General features: G+C 48.1%; 1 protein-coding gene across 5 annotated transcripts in view; it reads left to right on the forward strand.

Annotated features, from left to right (window-relative positions):
* The window catches only part of SAMD4A (sterile alpha motif domain containing 4A), a 208,160-nt gene extending 186,185 nt beyond the window's left edge, over nt 1–21,975 (forward strand). For 3 of the 5 annotated variants that reach the window (XM_032344269.1, XM_032344270.1, XM_032344271.1), the window contains 4 exons: nt 3,733–3,934; nt 5,496–5,622; nt 13,341–13,424; nt 19,108–21,975. In XM_032344269.1, coding sequence (XP_032200160.1) covers nt 3,733–3,934; nt 5,496–5,622; nt 13,341–13,424; nt 19,108–19,136 — 442 coding nt within the window. In that variant the 3' untranslated portion in view covers nt 19,137–21,975. The remainder of the gene's footprint in view (nt 1–3,732; nt 3,935–5,495; nt 5,623–13,340; nt 13,425–19,107) is intronic. The other 2 variants (XM_032344267.1, XM_032344268.1) reach the window with 1 other exon arrangement.
* Nucleotides 21,976–27,627: the final 5,652 nt, after the last annotated feature.

Below are 27,627 nucleotides of genomic sequence, written 5' to 3' on the forward strand. Positions count from 1 at the left end.
CATAGTACTTCCGCTTCTTGGATGCGGTTAAAAATAAGCCTCGTTGTACTTTAGAACCCATTACCTTAATCTGGTTTTAAATGGAGGAATCCGATTGCATATTAGAGGTGAAGTACAGCGACAGTCCGGGGGAGGAATTTAGGGAGGTGTGGGGTAAAGCCTTCAGCAGTGACAGGCAGTTGGGGGGAGACAAAGGGTGACGGTACAAGCATCGTGAAAAATCAACTGTTTTACATTTTTAAACATGAGCGGGTAAATAATTTTTCACCTGCACCTGAAAAGTTCTGAATTCATTTCTCAGTGCGCACAGAGAAGCTCTGTGTCATTAACAATTTTGGCATTTATTTGCAGAAGTATGTCTTAAATCATCACTGTTTTATATCATCTGGGGGAGATAAGGATAGCTGGGATTTATGGAAAGTTTTCATTAAAGATTAATGGAAAAGTTGACGTGTTATCACCTGCCAGCATACATTACACTGTTATTTATTAAACAAACATTTAGCACTTCCTGTATGCCAAGTGGTATCCAAGCATTTTAGGAATATTAATACATTTAATCCTTGCAACAACCATATGAGGTAGAGTTGCTATTATTAACTTCCATTTACAGAGGACTCGGTAGGCAGTGGGTGTCCAGGATTTGGACCAGGCAGGCCAGCACCAGCTGCAGAGTCCGTGCTTTTAACCCACTACACATGCCAGGCAGCCCTCATGCTCTCCAGCCAATGCGCAGAAAAAACCATCAGGCAGAGCGGCCCTCTCATGGCAGCTCCCTGGATCCGAGCTCTCTGGGGTTGCCCTCCCTGGGGAGATGGGCTGGGACCACCTGTGCACTCTGAGGATTCCCAGGGGCCCAGGTGAAAAGCAAGACAGGCTAGTAGGTCTCTTGTCCTGGGGACTGCCCCCTTCCCAGGTTCGCTCTCCCTTCTTGTAAGGGCAGTCATACATCTCAGAAGCAAGAGGATGAGGTTCCAGATCCCTCTTGTATCACTAGGCCCTCAGGAAACATGTTGAAAGAGGAAGAAGGAATTTAGAAGATAAAGAGGAAGACAGAGCTTTGAGCTCTTTGCTTCTCTCAAAAGAGAAGAGCTGCCTCTGTCAGCTCTGCTCTGTCCGGGGTGCATATCGGAGTTCCCCTGAACCCTGAGCTCTCTAGAGTGTTACTAACTAACGTGTGTATTGGGCTACCCAAAGTTTGCTATATTGGAGTCTTGATGGACCTGTTTTTGTTGATGAGATAAGAATGAATTCAGTCATCAGTTGTGGAAGTGGCTAAAGCTCTAGAAAAATCATTTGTTCTCATAAGTATTACTTCTGGGGTCTTTTTATGCTATTAATTTGCTTTGAAGAACCATTTCTCCCATAATACAAAGGTAACTGGCGCCCAGCCCCTGCCTGAATGATCAGAAAAACCAACTTAATTGGTTCTTATTAATCAGCCTGTGCACGCATTTCAAGGTAATGAAGTCAGTTGGCTAGATTTAGGGAATCAGAGAAAGACACAGATGGGCTGAGCAAAAGAATGAGAAATGAAAACTGAACTAGTGTCACTTTGCTTCCCCCTCCCCCCCCCCCGGAAAGAATGATTATATCATTAAGCCTAGTCATCTTAAGTAACCCTCATAACTCTGGCTTTGTAATAACCAACTAAGGTTGTCACAGTAGGGTCCCACAGCCATTAGAAAGATGGCCTAGCCAAATTCTACCCCTGATCTAGCCTGATCCCATAATGTTCTGGGCTCTACCTGCCACATACAGCCCAGCTCATGGGTCCTAGCTGTTGGAGTGCCTAGAGCCCTGGTTTCAGTGACTAAGTGTCCCATCACAGAATCTTCTACCCACATGATATTGCTCAAGGATATCATCTTGCCTTCCTGGAAGCACAAATCATTTTAACATCACCCGTTGACTACTGTATTTTGCATATGAAATAACTTTTTAAAAATCCGACCAAAAAGGAAAATGAGCAAAAAAGCTATCTGCACTAAATAAGGAAAAGTCTTAGAATACTGAATCATCTGCCAGGTGGCCAAAGGACAAGTTTTCATCGCTTAAAAAGCAAACAACCACTTGATTCTTGTTTCCACCTGTCATGGATCTCAGACTGTCTGTCCTCCAAAAGAGGTCGTCTAGATCGTGTGATCTAGGAGCTCTTACACTCTCCAGGCCCAGGTTTCTTCCAAACCAAAAAATTTTAATGTTCATTAAAAAAAAAAAGAAGTGGGGGAGACCCAGAACTCATCTACTTACATGTAGATAAGTCCCTGACAGGAATCAGGAACCCTTTCCTTTGCCCCAAAAACCTAGAAGTGGGAAGACACAGGCCCAGAAATCAGTTGCAGCCAGCTCACCTGTGGAATTCTCTTCGCCGCTCCTTTTCCCCCTAGGAAATGTAGACGTTCTGGGGAGAAGAGAAACATTTTCTGAGATCACCTGTCTAATGGCTTAGATGCCCCCCACACACACACACACAATTCTCTTTCGCAGAATATTACTATTTTGCAACAGCCCCCCCCCCCAATCCCCATTAAATTCTTCAGCTGGTTAAACTACGTCATCATCCCGGTCTGCTGGAGTCCCCTCACAGGCTTGGTACGAACCTCCCCTGTGTGGCTGGGAAAGCAAGTCTGTTCCATCTTGTGGCCATTGGAGGTAAAGCATTTCGAGTTAAACATCAGTGAATGACTAAAGCTGACTCTTCTTGGAAAGAATGTGCTGGTTCTGAAACCCTACTGGCTGCCGCGCACCATCCCAGAACCTGAAGCATGTTGGAGAAGGAGGAGTTCTTGAGCGCTGAGGTCACTGGAGAAGTGGGAGCACGGTGTCCCAATGCTATGCCACAGGTCCATGGCGGCCTCCCTGGGTACATGTGGGGAAGCATGGGACCTCCCCATCTTTCTGCAGCAGGGAGGGCCTGTGGAGTTGGGGAGCCGTCAGTGTCCTAGGTCCAGAATACTTGCAAACATCATCATCTCTGATCCCCTTCCCCACTCTCAAGCTGGGAATCAGAGCCCCAGACATGGGGTCAGCGCTTCCACAGAGAGAAGCATCCTGATGGCAGAGGTGAATGTCCGTTCATTCACTCAGCCTGCATTCACTGTGCCGGGAGCCAGCGGCCTGGGCCACGCAGGACTGCTGAGAATGGATGCCGTCTTTTCTGTCTCAGAGCTGCTATCCTAGCGGGGCTCACAGGCTACCCTTTCCAAGTGTGCTACACAGATATCAGAAACAGACTGTGGTGTGGCAGAAGGTGCATGGATCCCGGCTCTGCGCTCTTGCTCTATGTGGCTTTGGGATGGGCACGTGAGCACTCAGGGTCCTAGGACCCAGCAGGCAAGACCGCTGAAGAGCACCCCGGCCAACCTCCCAGGCTCGTATTTCAGCACTGTCCCCTGCTGCCCGCGGGACCTTTGCAAAATCACGAAGCACTCAGTGTTCATTCACCAGCTGAAAAAGGGGGTAGGGCACCTACTTCCTCAGGTTTTCATGAGGACTGAAGAATCAGGGTCAAAGCCCCAGGATGGTGCACGTGATAGTCCCTCTCGGATGTCTCTTAGCTGTCATCTTAATCCTAGCCTTTTCCTGCACGCAGCTACCCTGTGCCCCTAGAGAGACCTCATAACTGTCAAAACGCAAGCAGACTCCGGGAAGGCAGCCCACTGGCAGCCTGGGGTTTGGGAACTACACTGGGTGGCTGACAGCCTCTCACTGCTCTCTTCCCCCTCGCAGCCGCGGCTTTGGGCAGTCCAACTCCCTCCCGACAGCCGGCTCTGTGGGCGGTGGTATGGGCCGGCGGAACCCGCGCCAGTACCAGATCCCCTCCCGGAACGTCCCATCCGCCCGCCTCGGCCTCTTGGGCACCAGTGGATTCGTCAGCTCCACCCAGCGCAGCACCGCGGCCAACCCCACCATCATGAAGCAAGGAAGACAGGTTGGTTCTGTGTCTGCGGAGGGGAGTAGGCCGCCAGGCTCAGGGCCCCAGGCTTCAGGACCTATCCCTACATGACCCCACGGTGAGCACAGAGACCAAGGAGGGCTGCGCTGAGATACAGGGGTCCCTGTGCTCAAAAGTAGCCAGTGGTTTGTGCTCTTTCTCTGGGAGACCGAGCAATCCCATGGCTGCACCTGGCTTCGTGGGATTTACTTAGGATGCCCTCTGGCCACTTTAACCTTGCGGGCCCTGCACATAGCATCCTGTAGGAGGAAATGCAAGACCTTTTATGTGCCCCTGGTCCTTGACCTGCCCCAGCAGAACTCACCACCTCCAGATCTGGGTTCCAGAGTTCTTTTTTTTTTTTTTTTTTTAAAGATTTTATTTATTTACTTGAGAGAGAGACAGTGAGAGAGAGCATTAACGAGGAGAAGGTCAGAGAGAGAAGCAGACTCCCCATGGAGCTGGGAGCCTGATGCGGGACTCAATCCCAGGACTCCAGGATCATGACCTGAGCCGAAGGCAGTTGTCCAACCAACTGAGCCACCCAGGTGTCCCTGGGTTCCAGAGTTCTAAGGAGCTTTCTTAGCCTTATTCACCGCGAAAAGCTCCTTTGTCACCGTCCCAGTTGAGTTGGGGAATCCAAAGAGGAGCCTGAGAGAGGCTGTCAGAGAAAGAGCGGGACATTCTCCACCTGTCAAGACCAGGCTGCCCCAGAGGTCTTTACTGTGTTATTTAGATTTGACTTCTGTCCCACGGCTCCCCACCCACCAGTCCCGTTTCACACCCTGCCCAATACCTTCCATCTATGTGCCCGGCTTTGTGGATGGAAAGGCTTTGTGGGGCTCCACAGTTTGGGGCTGGGATTGGAGGGGCACGAGTGGGTCTGCGTTGTCATGAGAAACTAAGGGATGATTGGTTTAAAAACAGGAGAAGAGCTCCCGGGAAAATGGGCAGGATTTCCTCTCCAGAGCATACACCACAAGGTCTGAGAAAGCCCCACTTGCTGACCGTTGTGGGAAGCCCCACATCAGTTCAAGAGGAAGTCACCACCAGGACACCCGCATAATAATAAACGCGAGCTCAGTGTGCCAGCTCAGTGCCAGCTGAAAGATTCTTTTTTCTCCCCCTCGCTTTGTAGTAAGTTGTAAGAATCTCAAAAAGAAAATCAAATGAGAGCCCCGAAATAGTTTGTGCTCTTCATTGCAAACATTTATAGAACTCTTTCCATCTCCGAAAAAAAGTGATAGGAAAAGCAAAGGCAACAAAAGGGATAAAAAGAGTTTTGGAGATCGTGAAGGAGAGAGCTGTCCAGATTAAGCTGGGGTTTAGAGAGGCCTGGGGCTTGGAGAGGGGAAGAAAATGAATGGAATCTCAACCCCCCTCTCTATAAATATGTGGATGGGCAGCACGAGCCTTCAAGCCCTCTCCCAGAAGTTAGCAAAGAGTTCTTCAGGGGTATCTGCCTCCGGCATTCTGGCTGGCGGCCCTGCTCCCCACCCCTCCCCGGACCCCAGGGTGTGTGGGCTAATGGGTCCCCCCCCCTTGTGTTTCTCACTAGAACCTATGGTTCGCCAACCCTGGGGGCAGCAACAGCATGCCGAGCCGCACCCACAGCTCAGTCCAAAGGACCCGCTCGCTGCCCGTGCACACTTCTCCACAGAATATGCTGATGTTCCAGCAGCCAGGTAGGGCTCTGCACTTGATCTCTCCCTCTCTCCTCCCCCTGACACACAGGGGAGGCCAGGACGCCAAAATAGATGCCCCTGTGAACCCAGCCGGAAAGTGCTTAGCCTCGACTGTCACCACGCATTCTTTTGAGCTTATAGAAGCCTTTCCTTTTTTAAACTGTGCCTTGCCAGCATGAATAGCGGCTGGTTGGCTGGGAGCCAGCACATGGAGCCCCAGAGTCGGTTGCAATCTGACGGGGATATTTTTGATACTAGTCATATTTCTAGATTGATTAAACCAGAGATATCACTGGAGGGTATCTGGGGGAGTTGGGAGGGGTTCCATGTGCAGTATGCATGTGCATGTCTGTGTGTGTGTGTTTACTTTGGGTGTATGTCGGGGGGATGTGCAGAAAGTGAAACAGAGAAAGAGAAAACTTCCACAGCATTGACCCTAAGAGACTTACCCCTGGTTGGGGAGCACCTTGCAAACATGACTTCTTGGACCAGCCATCTTCCCTTTCCTTGGTTAAAGAGCAGCGTGGTCACTTCAAGTCAGTGGCACCTCTCACCGCGCCTCCTAAAAGCAGGGTTACCAAAACGATGCACAGACAATGATCACTTGCACACTTTGTCTATGAGACAGCGACCTCTTAAGAGTCTGTGAGTAATATAGAGCCACCCAAACAATGACTGAATCTAGCTTGATGGCTTTCTAAGTGGGAAAATCAGACAAGTACAGGGGTTGTACCTGTAGGAAAATACCCACCCTAGGCAAGAGGGACGCTCTGTACAGCAAGTCTTAGAGGAGTTTGAGGAGAAGAAATGTCGCTGTGGCCTGGGTGGGCAAGAAAGCCTCTTGGAATTGGAGCTGAGCTTCAGGGGACGGAGAGTGAAGACGTGGAAAGAGGAGGGTGGAGTTGCACGCAGAAGGAGACAAGGGAGCAAGACCGCAATCGTACCAAGTACCTCAGTGAGTTCCAGAAGCCGTGGCTGAGCCAAAGGGTCAAGCTGAAGTAGCAGTGAGTAGAACAAGGGAGCTGGAAAGATCCTGGCTGATGACGGGGGCTCTGAGTCCAAGGCCAAGGAGCTCGGACCCCAGCCACTCTCAGTGGCGAATGTGTGGAAGATTCTGAGTAGGAGTGTGCCTGGTGGAGTGAGGGAAAGGTGGGACGGAGATCAGGAGACACTGAGGAGGAATGGCAAGGTGAGGTAAGGTGTGTCAGGAAAGGAAGATGGTCCAAATGCTTGTTTAAACTTGCTTCTTCTAGAACATTTACTGTTTGTGCATGTTTGTTTTAAAATGCCTTTGATACTTGTAGCTTCCCAGGAAGAAATATTTGATGAAATTTAGGGGTTGTGAAGGTCTTCTCCCTGGGTCTTGTAGTCGCAGCCTCTGTTTTCATGCAGAATTTTGTATAATCCACTTCCAATAAAAGAGAAGCTAGATGAGATTTGAAGATATCCTGGGCACGAGAAGATCTTTCACCTTGAATGTATCCTTCGACCCTGATCTCAGGCCCGGTCCTGGGACGACATACCAGCCACCCTGCAGCTTCATGGGAGGCCTAGCACAGCTGACCATTCTCCTTCTCCTTCAGTCTCTATACACCTGTGGCCTCCTTGCTCCTTTCTAAGCCCCTGTCCCTTCGTTTGGCTTCTTCCAAGTCCTCAGTCCTCTCTTCTCACCTTACTTTCCCCCACATTCTCCTGTGTGAATTGGGAAGACCAGGCCCACCAGGAAGAGCTGGGCCATCCCTAGGACGACTCTTTGAGTCTGTAGATACATATCCTCTATCTGCACCTTTGTCACTTGCTAATGCTCAGAGCAACTATAACCCTAAGATTGTTTCCACCCTCTTGTTCTTACCGTTAAAAAAAAAAAAAAAAAAATCAAATACTATAGAAAGGCTTTTAAGGAAAAGTGACTGTCCCCTTCCCCTCCCCCTCTCAGCCCCCAGTCTCATCTCCCAGAGACAGCCACTTAAAATTATTTTCACTTTTCCTGGTAGTTAACTCAAAGTCTCTAAATGATGTTCTTTATAAATGGGACTTAGAACTCCAGAATGCTTGGAGGTCTTTTTTTTTTGAAAGGAGGGGTTCAATTAGCCTCCTGCATAAGCAAATAAACTGGTGAGTACTGGGCAGGAGCTACTCTTAAGTCCTGCCCAGCACATTCAGCCCATGCTGGGTGGTTCTTCCCAGGACATGGTCATGAAGAGCAAGGCAGACAGAGCCACGACTTTGGGATTCCTGGCTGAAGGGAACAGACCCTGCACAGAGTCACTGCCATGGGAGGCGCCTTAGTCTCCAAGATCATTCCTGCCCCTGGCAGATCAGACACTGGTTTTTAAGACCACAAGTCATCATCAGAGCTCTTCCTTCTTCCTGAGGAGTCAGCCTTGTTGACAGGGCTACCACAGCTAACAGCCATAGTCAGGCCCAGACGAAGTTTTGTACTAGATAGACAGGGTCTATCCAGGATGGGACTTGCCACTCAGAGCAGCATGTCCTTGTTTGTTTGGCAGGTGTCTAGGGGCTGACAGCCGGGGGGGCATGACCAAACTACAAGTATCATGTCAGGGAGTCAAAATTAGGAAGGCAGCAAGTGGCTTTCATCTTTACACAAGCAGAAGTGGTAGTGAACACAAAATGGAGTAGAGATGTGTGACCAACCCTAAATTAGATCCTCAGAAAACCATTATAATACAGCACAGTGGCTTCCTCCTGGCCACTGGATATCTTTAGAATGTTCCATTTTAAATCAAATGGGTAGATCTTGAAGATGACAATTCAAACTTAAAATGCTTTCATTAAAATGATGGAAAATTTTAAATGTCTCCAAAGAATATAGAATAGTTGGGGGCTAGAACAAGCTCCCGAGTTGTGTATCAATTAATCAGTCACCTGGCTCAAATTTGCAAAACAATCTCTTCTTTCCTGGATCTACAGGATTTGTGGACCCCTTGAAGGCCACGTCAGGAGTGGTATTTTAGTTTATTCCCACAGGAACCGTTTTCTAGATGTTTCCTGGGATAAACAAGGAGAGCCACTAAGTGATCGCTGCCTCTCACTGGCCTGTGGCAAGAGTAAGAAACACTAAGCTGGTCCTCCCAGAGCAAGAGGGAGAAGGGTCTTCTACACTCACCAGTGGGGTAACTTGAGCTCAAAACAGGTGTGGTGCCTAGTGTAGTAATGTTCTCCCAAAAAGGCAGGGTGTTTTCCCAACTGGAAAATTAGTTTGGAAATCGCTTGCAGAAGGACTACCTTCTCTTGGAAGCAGATCTCTTCCTTGCTGACCAAGGCTCAGCCGTCACTGAGATCCAGTCAGAGAGGATCTCAAAACAGCCCGGGTGTAGCACTGAGAAGCCACAAAGTCTCCTCACCATCTGGAGGGCCTGACAGGAAGGGGCTGAGGGACCAGAAGCCGACATTGAAAGAAAAGCCTGAGGAAGGGCAGTCTGGGCAGTCTCACAGAGCTTTATTCTGGAGTTCCTTCCTGCACAAAACCATCTGCAAACCATCCTTGTTGCTGCACTGCCCCAGATGTGAGATGGGTAATAAAGTGCCTTGCATGGCAGCCGTTCATGAAGTATCGTAGTTGTTCGCCATAGCAGACCTCCCCTACGCACCAGCTCGTGACTGTATTTCTTCCACCATTAGAATGCTGCATACCAGGGAACACAGTGCCCCAAGCTGTTGTCATTCATTGCCTCCTTCGTGTGAGTTTCTCCCTTTCAGAGAACTGCCTTTCAAAAGAGTAGGGAGAGGGAGAGTGCCGTACATACACTGGGTCCCTTAGGGGAATGCAAGGGGCCGCCATGTAGAGGAAGGGACCAGAAGAGGGACCCACTTAAAGTACCTGGTGCACTTCTGCTCTCTGCCTTCTAGTAGGCCAGGGCAAACAATTCTGCTCAGGTAGAGAGGTTGATGAATGACTCAACTGTATCACAGCCAAGAACGCACCTGGGCCGTGCTCCCCTGCCTCTGAAAGTCCAACTGAGAGTGACCCAACCTCTAGTCTAGGTGGTCCCTCTAGGTCTGGAGATCTAGACAGTACAATATCGTCTTATATTCTCATCATTTTTCATGAAAGTGTGCGTCCTAGAGGATTTTCATAGCACAAACTTCTGCAGGTTTAGGAATGAGGCCACCAGAGAACAATCTGTGTTGCCATAGCAGACTCAGGGGTGCAACTCATGTTCCTCTGCCACTTGCCATGACCGCCATGACTGTCTCTGCGATTATCAGCGTGGCTCTCTTGCCCTGACCACACTGATTTCTTTTCCTTCTGTGACTACCCTCCCCCGTCCTGCTTGGTTCCCATCCTCCCTGTCTCCCTTTCTTTCTTATACCCCTTAACCCAGTCCGGATCCCACTTCTCCACCCTCTGTCCTGTCCTCCTCAGCCTCCCAGCAACCCCATTTTTCATTTAACTTGAAGCTTTCCTAGCTATTCAACAAGTATCCTAGGCTGTTGTTGGCAAAGTCGAATTCTAGCGGTTTTTGCTAGGATACCCCATTTCTTTTTCTAAAGTACTGAAGACACTAGCCTCTTTGCCACAGCCACAGGGACTGAGAGAGAGCTGTAGACTGTACCATACGTGCCACACATGTGAGACTCAGTTAGGATGGCTGGTTTCTGCCAAGAAAAAGCCACATGGGACCCTCCAGGTGGACCCTCCAGAAGCACTTCCATTAGGCATGGGCAGCTGCTCCCTTCCAGAATCTCCTTGACCTTGGGCCTGTACACGAGGCTTTCTACTTACGGGACTTCTGAAAAGGCACAATTTAAAAAGGCCCAGGTCAGCCTAGACCCTGGGCTTCCTAGGACGGAGAACTCTCACTAAATACTGGAATGTGCTGATGGTCAGGGGAAAAATTCCTGTTCTCAGAGATATCATCTGAGTTAAGGAAACAGGCCTGCCTCCAGCAACAGCAGAGAAGGCTCAGTCTTTCCCTTTTGCCTTACTGAGGACATAAAACTGCATCTGCCTGTCCCATTACAGCTAGGGACCCAGGCTCAATGCAATGAGCCTTTGGGGTAGCAGGAGCCAGAGCAGGAGCTGGCCTGGTACATCATGTGTGCCTGGGTGGCGGGAGCTGCCCAAATGCTTCCTGGGGCTTTGAGAGTTCTGCCCACCCAAGCCACACTTGGCTGAGGGCTTCTAGCCTGAGATGGAAGCTGTTATCTACCCAGCTGGTCTCCCTCTGTCTTGTATGTGTGGGGAGATGCCACGGATCTGTTTTTATCAAATACACAATTAAAAAGTCACACTATTAGGAAACTCTGGAGTGTGAACATATGGGCTTCTCCCAAGACTTAGAATTTTTCGGAGCCTCTCTGAGAGTGGTGGGGGTCGCGACACCCTGGCGCACCAGAAGGAAGAGCCAAGGGAGAAAAAGCAACCGTGCCAACTTTCAACCTAAAAGAGCAGCCACTAAGGTTTGGAGATGCTAGAGCAGAGAGCCCCGCATTTCTCAGCCCCCTTTTTGAACACGCAGTCCTAGGCTTGGAAAATGGCATTTTGCTGCGTGTTGGCAAGAAATCCTGCAGCTGAAACTCTTCTCTCCAAATGTCGAGCATCTTTATTTATCCAAATCTCTCCACAGTGTTTGTTTAAAGGGGAGTGCTAGAGAGTAAACTAAATTTTACAATGAGCATATGGATGGTTATAATTGCTGAGGGTTTTTTTTTTTCATATTTGCTAACTGGCTATATATAAAACTGTGTTTCTATTTTATAGATTTCACACCCTGAAGGCTGCTAATTTTGCATGCATATGATTTTCACATGAATGGATGAAAATACTAAAATACTCTTCCCTCTGGATTGTCTGATTGCCCCGACCCTACTCTGACAGCAACAATGGGTGGTGGTGGGAGAGACCCTCCCATTCTCCCTGGCTCCCGGCAGCCCCCCTTCCCGGAAAGCCCAGTCATCCTCTGTTCATGAATTGGCAACAGTTGCCTTTCAAACCCATTGATGCTGGAACTTGTGTCAGAAAGAACCCTGTCTGCTCCCCAGTGCTTTTCATATTGATCCATTTTGCCCATCTACTCAGAATTTTAAACAACAGAAATGATATCTGCCTCTGAATTAGCTGGTGATGGGGAACACAGATTGCAGAGAAAAGCTAAATGTGTAGCTCATCAAGGAAAACAAATACTTTGGTTTAGCCATTGGTTTCAACTTCCTATCCCACTAAACCACCAACCTAACCTCATTTGTCGTCCGCCCACCAGCCCCAAGTGCCCTCTGGTGGAGATTCAAAGGAGCGAGGAAATGGCCTGAAGCTTGGGCCACCAGGATCCTTTCCCCACTTCCAGACTGAAGAAGGAAGGCCCAATGAAGAAGAGAAGTTTCCCAGAGTCACATATGAAGACAGTGGCAACCTTGAGATTCCCAGGCCCTCAGAACATATCCCACTGCTGATTTCTGTCTGTCCCCTAACCCCCACTATAGGATTTCACAGTTCTTAGCTGTCAAGAGTTTCCATCTTTTTCATCACTCAGTAGACATGTGTGAAGTGTGCCAGAAGACCATCGCTGGAATTAGGCGAGGTTCAGAAAGAGATGAGAGCACTGTCGCTGTCTGCAAGGTGCTTCCAAACCAGTGAAAGACACTCAAGAGCTTCCCAGGATGACGGGGACTGGGAGAGAGGGACGTACTGACAGTGAGGGGCCCAGCAGAACAGAGGAGGAGGCTCCTACCGGCTGCCTCCTGCTTGGCGGAGGATGAACTGGAGCCTGGAGAGAGAGGGAAGGTCCAGATGGTAGAGGGGGCTTTGTGACTATAAGGCCCACAGCCTAGTCCTGGGCAGTGAGAGTCTGCCCGGTGGACATCTCTGACCTTCTAAGTGGCTGGAGGCAGCGAGGACTGACTAGCAACTTTAGTCGCTGCAGCATGCTGGGGAGAGCCAGCTCTGGAGTCAGACCCCTGTGGGTTCTGTGGGTTCTTGTGTTAGCCAGCCAACCTGGCCAGTCACTCCATAAGACCACTCGAGAACTGTGCCATGCTATGGTTTCTGTTTCCTTGTAACAAATCAGAAATGCGCCAAGCCCACTTCTAGGCACGGGGAGCAGCAGGGCCAAGTCCTGCTCCAACGAAGTGCACATGGAACTGGGAGCGGGCAGCAAATAAAGAATGGGTCAGATGTTGGTGAAGCTGTGGAGAAAAAGCAAGCAGAGGAAAAGGAATAGGGCTGGGAAAGTTCTACTTATCTCTAATGTCCTTTCTAAAGACACAGGAGAGCCAGAGATGTGAAGTCAGGGAGAGAGAAAGTCATGGAAGTATCGAGGGACCACGATTCTGGGCAGAGGGAACAGCAGTGCAAAAACGGGCAGAAGAGGTCCTGGGAAGGAAGGAAGGGCGAGGAAAGCTGTACACGGGGAAGGGTTAATAAGGGTCCGATCATGTGGGCCTTGCAGGCCATGGCAGGGGGTTGGCTGTTACTCTGATGGGAAGCTGCTGGAGGGTTCTGAGCAGAGGACTGACAGACTGACCAGCTATTTTTAGTTAGCAGTTTTCTTCCAGCTGCCCATGTTCACAATGGACTCCGTGCGCCTAACAGACTCATAGGTTGGTTGAAATCAGAGTGTAACTTGCCTCCATGCTGATCCTCAGAGCCCCCCAAATTGCTCCAGGGTGGACGGGGTGGTGCCCCACAGCACCATGCATACCTTCTCCTTGTTCTCAGAGTCTCTATCACCAAGATTACCCTTTGTCCCTTGCAGAATTCCAGCTTCCTGTGACTGAACCTGACATCAACAACAGGCTGGAGTCCTTGTGCCTCAGTATGACCGAGCACGCCCTGGGAGGTGAGTGAGTCCTCCTTGCTTTTTACCGTATGCCTGGGAGAACTAGCAGCCATCTGCTGTCTACACTCTGGCCATAGCTCAGGAGGAATGGGAAAGGCATAAGGAGAGGTAGGCAGGGGATAGAGAGAGAGAATGGCCTCAGGGTGCTGTTGGATCCTTGTCAAGCCATACCACACTGAGGAGCCCACAATGCCCTGCTCCTTCTTTTCTGGGAGGTGAGTCAGGGACCCGGAGACCAAGGCTGTCCCTTTTTCCTCAGAGCCACCCACCCACTCTGAGGTCCTAGCGCAGCAGCTGTCCCAGCCAAATGCTGGGAGCCGGAGGAGTCAGAAACACAAGACATGGCTTTTAGTGGCAACAACCCCCCCCCCCCGCCCCCCCTGCCGCCGCCAACAGAATTGGATTCTTTCCTTCTCGGCACTAGATCTCCCCGTCTGGTCCAAGCGTATCCCAGCTTGTTCTAAAAATAGAATTTTTGAAACAAAAATCCCTGCTTGTTTTTACATCTCCTTGCTCCAAATGGTTTCCACGATGCCTGGAGCCCCAAGCAGTCTGAGACGTCCTTCACAATGTGACAGGGATGGTCTAGTTCCATGTGCCTGTGGGCTGCAGCCCCGCAAGGAGCTCCAGAAGCAGCTGGGTTGTCCTCTGCCTGTCTGGTCGAAGCCCTATGTCATCACTGGAGCCCCGGGAGGCCTTCAGTGCCCTCCGGGTACTAACCAAGTGCTTTTCTCCAGCCTGAACTCTGCGCCAGCCCTGGGGATGTTTGGCAGGCAGAGGAGCAATGTCCACCCCTTCCTGCCAACCTCTGGGAGGCTCTGAGTCAGAGAGGCCTCCTGTGACCCTTCCCAACAGTCCTCTCCAGTCGGGATGCGCTCACCCTCCCTGGAGATGGGCAGTCAGGACACCTAAAGCCAAAATGTGCGCTATCTAGCCATGGTGGGGAGAAAGGCTGCTGTCAGCTGCTGCTCCAGCGGGCTTTGTCCTCCTGACCAGGGACTTTTAGATTTTTAGTCCCTGCAAACACAGTCTTATCCTGACACCAAATATGAGGCCAACAAATGCTCAGCATGGAGGAGATTGGAAAGCAAGGACTGTACCTACCTGACCTCAGCTGTTCAGGGCTCTCCATGGCCCAAAGAAATCCTCCACTCAGTACCAGAAGCGAGCTATTCCAAGGCCTCCCAGAGCCTCTGACTGAACAGATGGTGGGAAGGCACAGCTTCTAATGTGACCTCCACGGGGTTCCAGGAACCCTATTTGCAAACACTGCTCTCTCCCTTAGCCACTCATATCCTAGAAGCTTTTACCACACCATTGGTCCATTCCTGGTCCCTCTGTGGGGAGATGCCACCAACTGCTCTTCTCCAGCTAACCAAGGAGACTGGGTCAGCACACTGGTAGCCCCTAATGAGTAATGGGAAACAACCCAAAGGTCCATCAACAGGTAGAAATGGATGAACGAAATACATTATAGCCACACAGTGGAATATCGTTCAGCTTAAAAAGGAATGAAGTTCTGATCCATGCTACAACATGGATGAACCTTGGAAGCATTACACGAAATGAAAGATGCCAGACACAAAAGGCTGCACAGTATACGATTCCATTTAGGAATTTATGAAATGTCCAGAAGAGGCAAATCTGCAGAAACAGACAGTATGGTTTAGTGGTTGTCAGGGGCCAGAAGGAACTGCCAAGTGGATAGTGATTGCTTGATGGATACTGGATAAAAATGTTCTGGAATTAGACAGTGGTGATGGCTGCACAACTCTGTGAATATACGAAAACCTCGGAATTATACTTTAAAAGGGTGAAATCTGTGGTATGCACATTAGATCTCAATTTTTTCAAAAAGGGAAGCCTCCCAGGCCCTGAGCATTCAGGCCAAGCTCAGCCCACTTCAGGCAGCCCAAGCTCCCGCCCACCCAACGGTGGCTGGTGGGTGAGGAACTCCCTCCGCCTTTGAGAGTCAGCAAGGATAACTGACCTTCTTCCCCAGGGCTTGATATATCTCCGATAATTGGCACTTTGGGAGCCCTTATCAAACTGCTAAGTGCTAACATTATCATCATTAGTAGCAAGAATGCCAAATGCTCTTTATTAAAGGGAGGTTTTCATTGAAAAGGTTTCATTTTTTAGCTCATTCTTCTACTTTTACAGAAAACCTCTATGAACTGATGGGGTTTTTTGCTAATGTTTTCATCTTGTTAATCTCCTAAGCCTTCTTATTGCTGTGTTTTTCCTCAATAATCTGTCTGGTGGGAAGCCTCGTAAGCAGTTTCCAGAGCAGAGAATGAAAATTAAGTTCAGGGTGGCCCCGTTGGGCACAGTGGCCATGAGCCCACCCCACAATGAGACTGCACCTCTCTGCTGGGCCCACCTCTTCCAGGTGCTGGGAAGATGACCTCGCTGGGAACAGAATGCCAATGAATTAAATCATTTTACAGGAGGACATGTAATTATGGAGAGGAAAGCAAAGTAAAAGAGGTTCCTCTGCCTGTGTCTCAGGACAGGATGGGAGGGTGGCCAAGTTCTGGGATACCACATCCTATGATGGACTTTCTAATGTGGCTAGTCCATGGGGCCCCAGGCCTTGGAGGGGCCCATCCTTCTATGCTGACATCTCTACTCTCAGTGTCCTACACTAACTACAACCCTCCTGGTGCCAGTCTAAGCCATTTCTGTCTTTGGCTTTCCATTTCTGCTTCTTCTTTGCCCTCCCCTTGACCCCTCCAACATGAGGAAGCCAAGGAGGTGGGCTGCCTCTGCCATCTTGGTTGAAGGCTTTCATCTGGCTCTGTTGGACCTGCTCCTTATTGGTGGCCTGGCTGCTATCTTCCTCCTGCACAGAGGTTGTATGGGCAGGAACAGCCACGGCTACAAAAGCAAGCCTTGTCTAAGCAGGACAGAGTCTGCAGTGAATTCCATCATAAAGAGGAATGTCCCATCCACTCTCTGGTGGTCCAGGATTCATGGATTTCACATGAATCCCTTGCCATTCCTTCTCACCTTCTTTCCTTATTCCTTCTTGAGACTTAACAGCCTCACTTCTAGCTGATATGGAGACTTTTATTTTTTTTAAGATTTTATTTATTTATTTATTTGACACAGAAAGAGAGATCACAAATAGGCAGAGAGGCAGGCAGGGGTGGGGTGGGGGGCGGAGGAAGCAGGCCCCCTGCTGAGCAGAAGGCCTGACTCCGGGCTTGATCCCAGGACCCTGAGATCATGACCTGAGCCAAAGGCAGAGGCTTAACCCACTGAACCACACCAGACTTTGTGTAAATTAGAAAAAGGCTCTACTTTCTTAACATGCTGTTCTGCCACTGATTTGTTACTTGTCATAATTAACTATAAAACTCACAACAAATACATGAAAATGGTGCTCCCTGGAGTTGTACACCTTACACAACTGTAAATAGTGAATCTGGACTTACCTGTGGGTCATTTCCTTACAGATGAATACTGTCACCCTTGGAGGATGAAGCATAGGATTGGAATTAAGTGAAAATGCAGCTTAGGGGTGGATTAGTTGGGATTTTTATGTTTCTCGCTCCCCACTTACACAGCTATGAAGGGTTGGCATTAATGAGTAGGCCATGAGCCCTGGCAAGTGTGTGCACTTCACTCCTACAGACAAGGGAATGATGTCTACACACTAACACATGTGTGTATACTTAATGCACCCACTGTTTCCCATGACCCATTACCATTGCAGAACCACCATAAGAGGCTCAGGTTAACACCTGCAGAAGTCAGGGCAGCGTTATGATTGTAAGTTCACATCTGGGAGCCTCGAGGACTGATGGCCTGATTATCATAAACACTCCCAGGGTCATTTGCTTTTCTTTTTTAAAATCTCTCCAAAAACTACGTGGAAACTTATGGACATACACAAGTACAAGTAAAGTTGGGAAAATCCGAGTAAGGTCAGTGAATTGTGTCAACATCAGTATCTTCATGGTAATATTATAGTTTTGCAAAATGTTACCATTGGGAGAAACCCAGCAAACCCAGAAACCCGATACTCTCTTATAACTGCATGTGAACCTACAGTAATCTCAGTCAAAATTTCAATTAAACATGTCTCCTTCAACTCCTTGCTGGCAAGACACCAGACTGGCACCACCCATCGGGAGGCGAGGAGGCTTGTACAGTGGATTCAGTACTCCCCCCCCCCCCCCCATCACTTAGGTCTTCCAGCTTTCCCACAACACTCTGCCACTCCTCTCTCACACCTGAGTTCTGTCTATTGGATCTAGGTGCTCCTCCTGGTAAACCAGGTTTGTGACATCAAGGCTCAGACCAGGACATACCTGCTGATGTTTGGATATCAGCAAAACCAGGGAAGCATCCTGCTTCTCTCCCTGGCCTTCATTTCTAGCCACTGAACACAGTCATGTCTGCCTCTACAATGGCTCATCCATGCTTTTCTCTGCTCACTGGATAAGCCCTTGTCAGACAAGCCCTAGCGTGGACCACTGTAGGGGCCCTGCTGCCACCAGCCTTGTCCCTTTTTAGGTCTTCTAACACAGCTGCCAGAGAAACCATTCTAAAATCAGACCTAATTACTCTACTGCTTAGAATGCCCAATTACCAAGTCCAAGCTCCTGTTCATAGTATACAAGACCCTTATGGCCTCATTCTGGGGATCCTCCTATAGTCCCATGTGTTAGACAACTGTAAAGGAGCTAGGCAGCCTTCGGCTCCCCCAGCAGTTTGTCTCACTCATGGCCTCTGTGTCGGAAATGCACATCCTCCACTTTACAGCCTGGTCTCACTGACTCTCTGTGTAGACTGTGTAGACACAGCCTGTGTTGCATAGCATAGCATTCACCCACTTCCACAGGATCTTTCCTTTCCCAGTGCCCACACCTCTAACTATGCTGTCTGCCCCTAACCAGATTCTTGAGACAGAGAATCTAGATCAGTTTGGGTGAGCCGCACCCCCTGGGTCTGCTCAGCTGTGATTGGGGCTCAGAGTCACAACCACCTCATGCCCGGGCTTTCAGACTCGCTGGGAGGAGGATGCTACCAAAGAAAGGGATGTGAGCTAGACAGGTCCACCTGCATGTCTGCTTCAGTATCCCTGCCAGCTCTCAGCACCTCTCCTGCCACTCCTCCATTCCCCCATCCCACACCCTAAATAAACCTCCATCTAGCCCCCGCCCCACCAATTAATGACCAACACCACACCTGTACATGAGTTGTATGCCCTCCCCACACCCTCTTCCTTTCCTGCCGCCTCCTCCTCTCCTCCTACAAGCACCATCTTACAAAAGTTATCTTCTTTCTCCGTTAAACTGCACTTGACTCCCAGGGACATCTTGACTCTTCCTCCATTTTTCCTGCTCTGCCTGGTACATACTCCATCATAGCAACGATGCCTCCTACATCCCCGTGGCTTTACAGAGCTGTCCCGACGAGGATGTGTGTACTTACAGGGTGAGGACTAGGTCTCCTGTCTTGGTTCCCAGACTCATTACAGTTCCTGGAAAAATGGCTACTCCGCAGATGTTGAGTGGGTGAGTGTGTGAATGAAGGGGGGGATGAATGGGGAAGTGTGGTCTTCACCTGTCTTCAGAGACCGGGAAGCCCAGCGTGCAGGGTGTGCGACTAGGTGGCCGTGAAGGGAACGGTTTTGCTCAGCTGTGCCCACCGTGAATTCTTTCTCTCCCAGACGGGGTTGACCGGACCTCCACAATCTAGAAGCTGAAGATGAGAGTGACCGCGCTGGCCGTGAAATCGACTGCTGCGGGTCCAGTGTCAGCCATCTTCAGGGTTGCACAGAATCCTCCGAGATACTTTGCAGCCTTTTTTTTTCCCTGGTCCCTCTCCCATTTTGATTTTGTGAGAGCGTAGGTCGTCCTTGTAAACATATCAGTAGACCGGGGACTGGTTATTTTGTCATTTGTTTCTGTCACGGGATGGCTTGGTGTGCGGGGTGGGGAGGGGTCTCTAGGGAAATGTGGGGCCGGGAGGGGATGGAGAGGGAAGGCAAGTGGCTTCCTGGATGGAGAGAGGGGGAGAAACGAACAAAAAGAGTACCGCTGGCAAAGAGCTGGGAGAGACGAGGGAGGGAGGCTGAATCCTGGGCCCAAGCGCCCCTCACAGCCCGCCTCCGCAGTCAGGCCCCAGGACGCAGTCGTGGGCGAGTGCGACCAAAGCAAGATGGCGGCCCGCCCTCCCTGCCGCCAGGACCGGCTTTCCCTGAGGACCCGGCTTGGAGTCGAGCCGCAGCAGAGGGCCGCACGGCCCCGGCGGCAGAGCGGGGGGAACGTTCCCTCCAACAAAATTTCAGAGAAACTTTGATTTGTGTATTGTTTACATAACAATTTTAAAGGGTACATAATGTGTAAAGAGTTTGGATAGAACTTCTCTTCATACTATGGTTTTTGTAAAGGATTTGTTGATATGGATTCATTTCTTTCCTCTATTTTTATAATAGCAGCAGGGTTGTCTCTCAAAATGGCTGCGAAGCCGCGCTTGCCGGGAAGGCGGACGCGTCACGTAGGCCGAGGAGGCGTCGGTCTTTCCACCGCGGCCGTGCTCGGCAAACAGGTGGGCTGGTGGGGCGAGCACGTGACCGGAAGCGCGGGGAAGGACCGCACCGTGTGTGTGATCAGTTAGAGTCAGCTCGCAGGTCACCGTGAGACGCTGAAAGAATCCTGCGGCCCCTTTCTGGGCTGGATTTGCTTCCTCTTCCTCCCCACCCTATGGTGGGGTTTCATCCTATCGCCCTCTGCCTCACTTCACACACACACATACACGGGTTCAGGTTCCACGCTCACACACACACACATACACACACACGTGGGTTCAAGTTCCACTGGAGGAAAAATGACAAGGACCGACATTTTTCCCTTGCGAAAGGCCTTCATGTCAGATCAGGAGCTCAAAAGACCACTTCCACTGCGATTGCGCAGAGGGACCTGAGCCTGGGGGCCGCGTCCCCCTGGCTCGCTCACTGCTGAGGAAGGGGAGGAGAGCCAGACCCAGGACAGTGTCTAAGGGGTCAGTCAGCAAGTGGCAGAGAGAGCGTGTAGGGAGACGTGCAGTCCACGCGGCAGGGCGGGCTGTGAAGGAAGATGTGAGAAAGGGCGGCTTCAGGATGCAAACGTGGTTCCCTCCACGTGTACGTCAGGGGTTCGCTGTGTCGTCGATCAGGCGGCACAGAAGAGCGAGAAAACCAGCCCTGACCTGGCGAGATATTAACAAACTGTGCTTCCGCGAAGTAATAGCTCTGTTTCTTAAGGGCAAGAAAGACTACGTTTGGGATTCGAGGCAATGGAGGGTATTAAAGGAAATCAAAGAGGAGTTGTGCTTTGCACTGGAAAATTGGTTTGTGTAAATGATGGTATGAATGCTCAGCCAGAGGCGAGAGCAGGGAGACGGTCTAAGGCCTGTTTATTAAATGGGTGAGTCTGGTGCCGTTGCTTTCGGCGAAGGCAGCGTCGAAATTGGAGAGATTGGACCATGAAAATCACTGCGCTTGCCTACGGTTATTTAAAAAAAAAAAAAAAATTAATGAAGTAAATACAGATTTAAAAGGCCTTAATGAAATTTAAACAACTTTCTTTTACCTTCAAGATTGAAAATGTGCACCCAGTTCAGCCTTGCTTTTGAAGTTTTCTAAGGTTTAAAAAGGTGGGAGCATCTTAACCGTAGAGAGCCTTTAGCAAGGGAAGGGGGCTTGAACCTACCACATCACATTTTGCGTTAAGACAGACCGACCTCCCCTTCGGGGACTACATTCTAAACATGCAAATCCATGTGCAGAAAGGGGCAGCAATTTTTAGTGTGTTTTGTTTTTGGTTTTTGTTTTTTTGTTTTTTTAACCAAGTGCCATTAACATTCATCCTCCACACCCCTTTTCTAAACAAGCTTCCTGTTGCTTGGGGAATGTGTTGGGATGGACGATCACATGTAAGGCAGGAAGAAAAGATCAAAAATGTCGAAGGCCAAAGGTAAGACCAGAGGGTTTGTGAAGGTGATTTTTGGATGCTAAGAAACTTAATAAAGAGAAGAAAAAGCAAGGGTATTACACATCTTGTGGGGAAATGAGAAAGCACTCAGATCTGCTGCAAAACGCATATATCCATAAAGACTTGGGTTGTTCAGAAAACAGATTGTGAACACAATCACATTAGCATGAATCCTTTAAAAGGAAGAAGACCTTAAAGTATTTGCAAATCTGGATTTCTATTTATTCCTTCACTGAATATAGAAACAATGGTTATCTGATTATTAGAGATATTATTTTGGATATGTTACTTATTAACTTGCTATGGCTGGTAACCATGATAAAGTCTGTTATTAATAACAACATAATTCTTTTTTTAAAAAAAAGAAAAGCTTATTTTTCATTGACTGTGTATAGATTTATCTACTTAGTTGTGTTTTGCTATTAGTGTTTCAATTTTTCTTTTTTTTAAGTTGAGTGTTCTGATAAATTTTAGGAGCCTGTCCCCACCTTGTTTTGAGTCCTGTGTTGACTGCAGGTATACAGCTCAATTTTAAAATCCTAAAGCAAAAGAACTTTATTTATAAAAAAAAAAAAAAATCAAACAGTTGCATGCGTAAGGCTGTGAAGTCGGATATTTAGTAATAAAGCGGCAGTGCCTTTTTTTGTATTTACCCATTGACCCCCAAATGCAACTGTTTTATATTAATAGTAAACGTTTAAAAAATCTTAGAGGAAAATCTATTTCACTACATGTTTCCCCCCCTTTTTCTGATTTAAGCAGTATGTATTTGGCACCTCTACCCTGTCCTAGGGACAGTGGTGGTCTATGATATTGTTACCATGTATGATGTTTTATTGGTGCTTTTTATTCATAGTGGTTTCTTACCAGAAACAGTAGGAAGACACACATGAACTGTGTACAAGAATTGAAACATTGCTGCTGATATGTGTCTTTTTCCACACGCTTTTTGAGTTTCACTTTTTGAACAAGGGCCAGCAAGCAAAATAGACGCTGCTGGGTCTGCCTGCAGAGGGCGGCTGTTTGCACCAAGCTCTCAAATCCTGTGTATTGATGGTCCCTTTTTGGTACTCAGGATTGGAACTACAGCTGACCCCCCATCTCCCATTCCTTTGAAGAGACACTGAGGGAAACAAGGTTTTCTTTTGAGGTGTCATTGGCTGCCTTTTACGGAATGGGAGCCTTCTCCGGGTCCTGTGTTCTTCTGCACCTCTTGTAGCGACTGCCAGTGCAAGGTTTGTAGACGTGCGTTCCCCAGTTAGCACCGGGAGTCCCCCAAAAGGCTGGGCTGAATGCATAGGCATGCAACCAGAAGGGCAGCGAGGGGCAGAAAAGTAGGTCCCAGTCTCGTTGGCCCTCTGGAGATGTCTGCAGCAGGCAGCTGCGGCTTGGGTACAGGGAAGCAGCCTGACCAAGGCATTCAGGCGTGCCTGTTACAAGAAGGACCTGCGGAAGGATCATTTGCACATGGGGCTGTGATAACACTAATGTTGATTTTTTTTTTTTTACAAGTCATCAGAGATGTTTGCAAAGTGAGTTTTATTTTTTTGTAATTCCTTTATCTTTACTTAAAGGTGAATGTGTATTCCTCTGGGAGGAATAGGAAGAAAACAGGAATGTTAATAATGTCAAACAGAAGACTTCCTCCCTTATTAATATATAACCCTCATGTATTTATGCCTAATGTAAGCTGACTTTTAAAAAGCTTTCTTTTGTTGCATGCCCCGTGCAGGCATCCCTATTGTACATGCATGCCTCTCGTCCTGTTTTCCTGTATAAAGTTAGTGAACAAAGAACTATTTTTGCCTAGTTCATGTTGCCAAGCAATGCATATTTTTTAAATTTGTCATATATGGAAATAGCATGTTTGTTACATGTAAAGCTTTACTGATATACAGATATACTAATGTTTGAAGATGCTGTTCTTTGCAAGTGTACAGTTTTCAAATGTTGTTACCAGTGAAACACCCTTGTGGTTTAAACTTGCTACAATGTATTTATTACTCATTTCCTCCCATGTAACTAAGAATCATGGCTATATTTCATATCAATGTTATATTGAAAGTGAAGGGAAATGATTAATACAAGGTTTTGTAACACTGGTGTGTGTGTCTTTTCTCCTGTTTGTCGATATGATCGATTAGAAAGCAAGAACTGAATCTTAGAAATAAGCCAGCAAGGAAGAATGAGCATGACATCTTTGTAAATAATTACCACCTGACCAGTCTATGCAAACTGTCTTCAACTATGATTCCCTTTTTTTTTTTTAAACAAAAGAGGAGGGGTAGAGGTATAAAAATTTATGCTACTTGATATGTGCCCCGAGTAGTCAGTATATGCATCACCTGACTTGAAGGCATATTTTTAAATACAAATTCTGTCCTTGTGGTTGATAATGTTTATAGCTTCCTCTCCATTTTCAATGTCTTTGAGATCATATTTCACCCCTTAACCATGGTATAAAGAAACAACAGCTTCCTTGGAACCTTGATATTTTAACGACATATGGCTTGAATCTCATAATACCTCTGATTCAAGTATATCTGATACAAATAATGGCAATTAAGCAAATGGTTGAAGAGCCTAATGTGGGTTTGAAATCTCTGGCTGTGCAATATTCAACAAGTTACTTAACCTCTCTGAGCCTTGGTTTGGTTTGTTTTTTGGCCTATGATACTCAAGGTTTATATAATTAAACCTGTAATCCAAAAAAGAAGAATATGAAGACAAAAGAAACATAGTATATAGAAGTTATTGCCACCAAAATTTAGCAATCCAAGGCAACCACAGCTTGACGTTGTAAGAATAACCACACACTGACTCTCTTTTCACCAGGCTCAAGCTGCTCAAGTGACACACAAAATCCAAAACAGTCCCTGGAAACATGTAGAAATGCCTCATAAGCTGAAATATTAAATGAAATTCTGCCCAGAATTAAATTCTCATAACTCACATGAGATAGAGCTCAGTGTATGACCAGAGTATTCTAAAAAGAAAGGGATAATGTGCAAGAAAAAAGTTGACCCTCACTTTTCCAACACGTGAAATGAGGGTAAATGTGAAAGGTATAAGATGAAGAGAAACAGGGCTCAGCGTGGTGCCTGAAAGGAGTTAGTGATTTTTATCAGCAAAGCTGCAGCTCTTTGCCATTGACCTTAGTAATGGAATGTTCAATCCTGGAGAGGTTATTCACATAATAAAGCATTTAGGACTTCCCCTAATGGTCCTCTCTGTAGAAGAGGTGTAATTCCATTATTAGAGGGGATGAGTAACACCTCTATAGCATACTGGGTGGGAAGAGGCTATGGTGAGCTTGTGTAAGGAATCCAGAAGCAGCACAAGTGGGCACTATCAACTCGTGCTCTCTAAGCCAGTGAGGAGACTGCCAACAGGGCAATACAAGGAGAATCCGAACTCCTGTGAAAACACCTTAGCCTGGTCCCTTGAACAGTTACTACATCTAGCCACGACCCTGACTCCCTATCAGCCCAAGACTTGCAGAAGCTGAGAGGACGGCTTGAGAACAGCGAAGACCTCACCCATAACTAGAACCTCATTCTTCTCTACAAAGACGTGGAGTGGCCCGCGTAGATCTGGCCCACCGGGAAGCATGGTGTGACAGCCTATATGTCATCTGTTGCACTGTGCCCGGGGGGCAGTGCTGGCCCATCACACTCCAGTGTCCCCTCACACACGTCACTCCAAAGCCTTCCACAAGTACTTCTGTTCCTCTGTTTTCCAGCCACACGTCCCAATACAGGAAAACCACCCCTTCCCTAAGCACTTCAGCCTCTGGATTGTCAACGGCAGCTCTAGGGTGCCCTGGCTCACTCTGTTTTTCAAAACCATCTATGAATTGCAGTTGTGGCTATTTATTTTGAATCCACATAGTCCCAATTCTTTTGTAGAACATGAGAAACATTTATTTTAAAAACAAGTCCCCATATCATACTAGAGTCAACAAGATTATTCTGTCAAATTGCCATAAAAAAGTAGCATTGTGCTGGCTTCCTAAGCTCTTGGGCGAGTGTGCAAAATCAGTCTAGGCTATTGCCCTCCGGATGAGATGATGGATCCTCATGCCAGGTCAACAACGCCCACAACACAGTAGAGAAGTGCCTGTCGGGTCTGAGAAATACCCAGAAGTGGGCTCAAGAACAGTGATGGCTTTGTTCTCCACTCATTTCTAAGAGCTGAAAACAAACAGTTGAGAAAGGGGACACGTTGGAAGGGAAGGAAGAGGAAAATCCAGAAGGTAATGGGACTGGTGGTGGGAGGTGAGAGCCTGAACCTGGAGTCTCTGGAAATGGAACAAGTAATAGAGCACTGTTTCCAGAGCAACCCCCGAGATGTGTCTCCCACGCTCCGTTCTGGCCCAGATGGGTTGAGAATGGAGGATGGCTCTTCTGTGCCTGTCTGTCTGTCTGCACGTTTAGGATACAGGTACACGAAGTAGGAAACGTGGGTGACTGGGAAATTGGGGAATTTTGGTGAACATAAGCCTGATATCTCAAATATTGAGGTGTTCCACTGGAATCAGTGGTCTTTCACAGTGTCCTTCCAGGTAATAACTTGGCACAAGGGCTCCATCTGACCAGCTTTGCCCACAAGGCTCTCGCACACAGATAGTGACTTCTCTGTGATATAAACCTGGGAATTCAACATCTGAGAATTTCCTCCACGGAATATTTTTCACTCTTAAGTGGTTTCTACTTCAATTTTTAAAACTGACGGAGAAACATTTTGGCAGCCTCATAAAGCTCAGACTTTATAAAAAGACAGCTTTGTGTTTATGCTTGACTCAGAATGCATGTTTTTAAATAGTGTGTTCCACAGTTTTTTGAAGTTTTATTTTCTTTAAGTCCTATCCAGGAGAAACAAAAATCACAGCTTTGGTGAGTGAAATGGTCTCATCGGAGCTACTGGGTCTGGAGACAGCAGAGAGGTTCCAGTTAAGTCTTCCTCTGGGGACCACACCCCAGGACTAGGTGTCCCTGTTTGCGTCAACATTTTTAGGAGATGGTTCCAGTTTTCCATGCAAGAAAATTCTAACAGGCTCCGGAGTGAAGTCCGATGAAAGGACAAAACCCCCAAAGCCAGTCTGTCCAATCAGACCTCACCACTTTATTCCAAACTGGAATATGTACAAAGTCAGCAAACTGTGACTGAGAGAAATAAAATGTATACATGACAAATCATTTCCCCCATCCATCACCAAATGCATATATTCAACCCATGGGCAGAGAACACACACCCTATATGTCTTCCCCATCCCTGAACTCTGGGATCCTGCCTGCTTTATCTACTAACCCGCTCCCCTGTCCTTTCCTAAGACACAGAATCTAAGCCCTAGTTCACCGTGTTTATCCAGGCTGGCCTCTAAAGTGCTCAAGTTGTGACAGCAGGCCCCAGGTTTGCTGTCTTCCTCCTACAACAGGACTTCCTGAAGTCTGGGTGCTAACCAGCTGGCTATCTGAAGACCGAGGAGACCTTGCAAGACACAAATGCCAAGTTCTTTCTGGAACTGATAGGTGAAATTCAGCTACAGTGAGGCCTCTTCCCTACATCTACCTGAGAAAAACAGAGATGCCCCAGCAGTCCCCCTTACGGGTCTTGTGAGTCTCTTAGCCTGAATGAGATGAGCTCAGGGACCGGGGTCCCCAAGAGTGCAAGAGGGAGAATAAGGATGGTTGTAAGAGTCCAGAGCCCAGGGAAAGCCAGTGGGCAGAGCTCTGTACTCATCTTTGGGTTCCCTGGGGAAGCCAAGCTCACAGTAGAGGAACTTCAAACACCAGCCTTGTCATTCAGGGCACAAGGCAGAAAGGAAACAAGAAAGAAGAACAAAAAAACGGGAACTGTGCAGAGAGCCTCGGGGCATTCCCAGTTTGAGCCAAGAGAGAGCATGTGAGTTTAAGCAATGGAGAGGAGTAAACATGGGACTGGTGTGGAGAATGCAGAGAATAGGGAGCCGTGGGAGGTCAGGGGCAGGGACGGGATGGAGGCAGAGGTAGGTGGTAGAGGACTTTATAAACCAGGGTGAAAAACGGAGACTCTGCCTACAGGACCATCGCTTTCCTTGTTGGGGAGTGATACGATCAGACATGAGGGATTTTTGTTTTGTGAAAAAAAGGGCCTAAGTAGAAAGTCTCCCTCCTGTCCCATTCCCCAGTCACCACTTCTCTGCCCTGGAGGCATGCAGTGGTAGTTCCCGGTAT

Source organism: Mustela erminea, chromosome 5, assembly GCF_009829155.1.
Source record: "Mustela erminea isolate mMusErm1 chromosome 5, mMusErm1.Pri, whole genome shotgun sequence".
Lineage (NCBI taxonomy): Eukaryota > Metazoa > Chordata > Mammalia > Carnivora > Mustelidae > Mustela > Mustela erminea.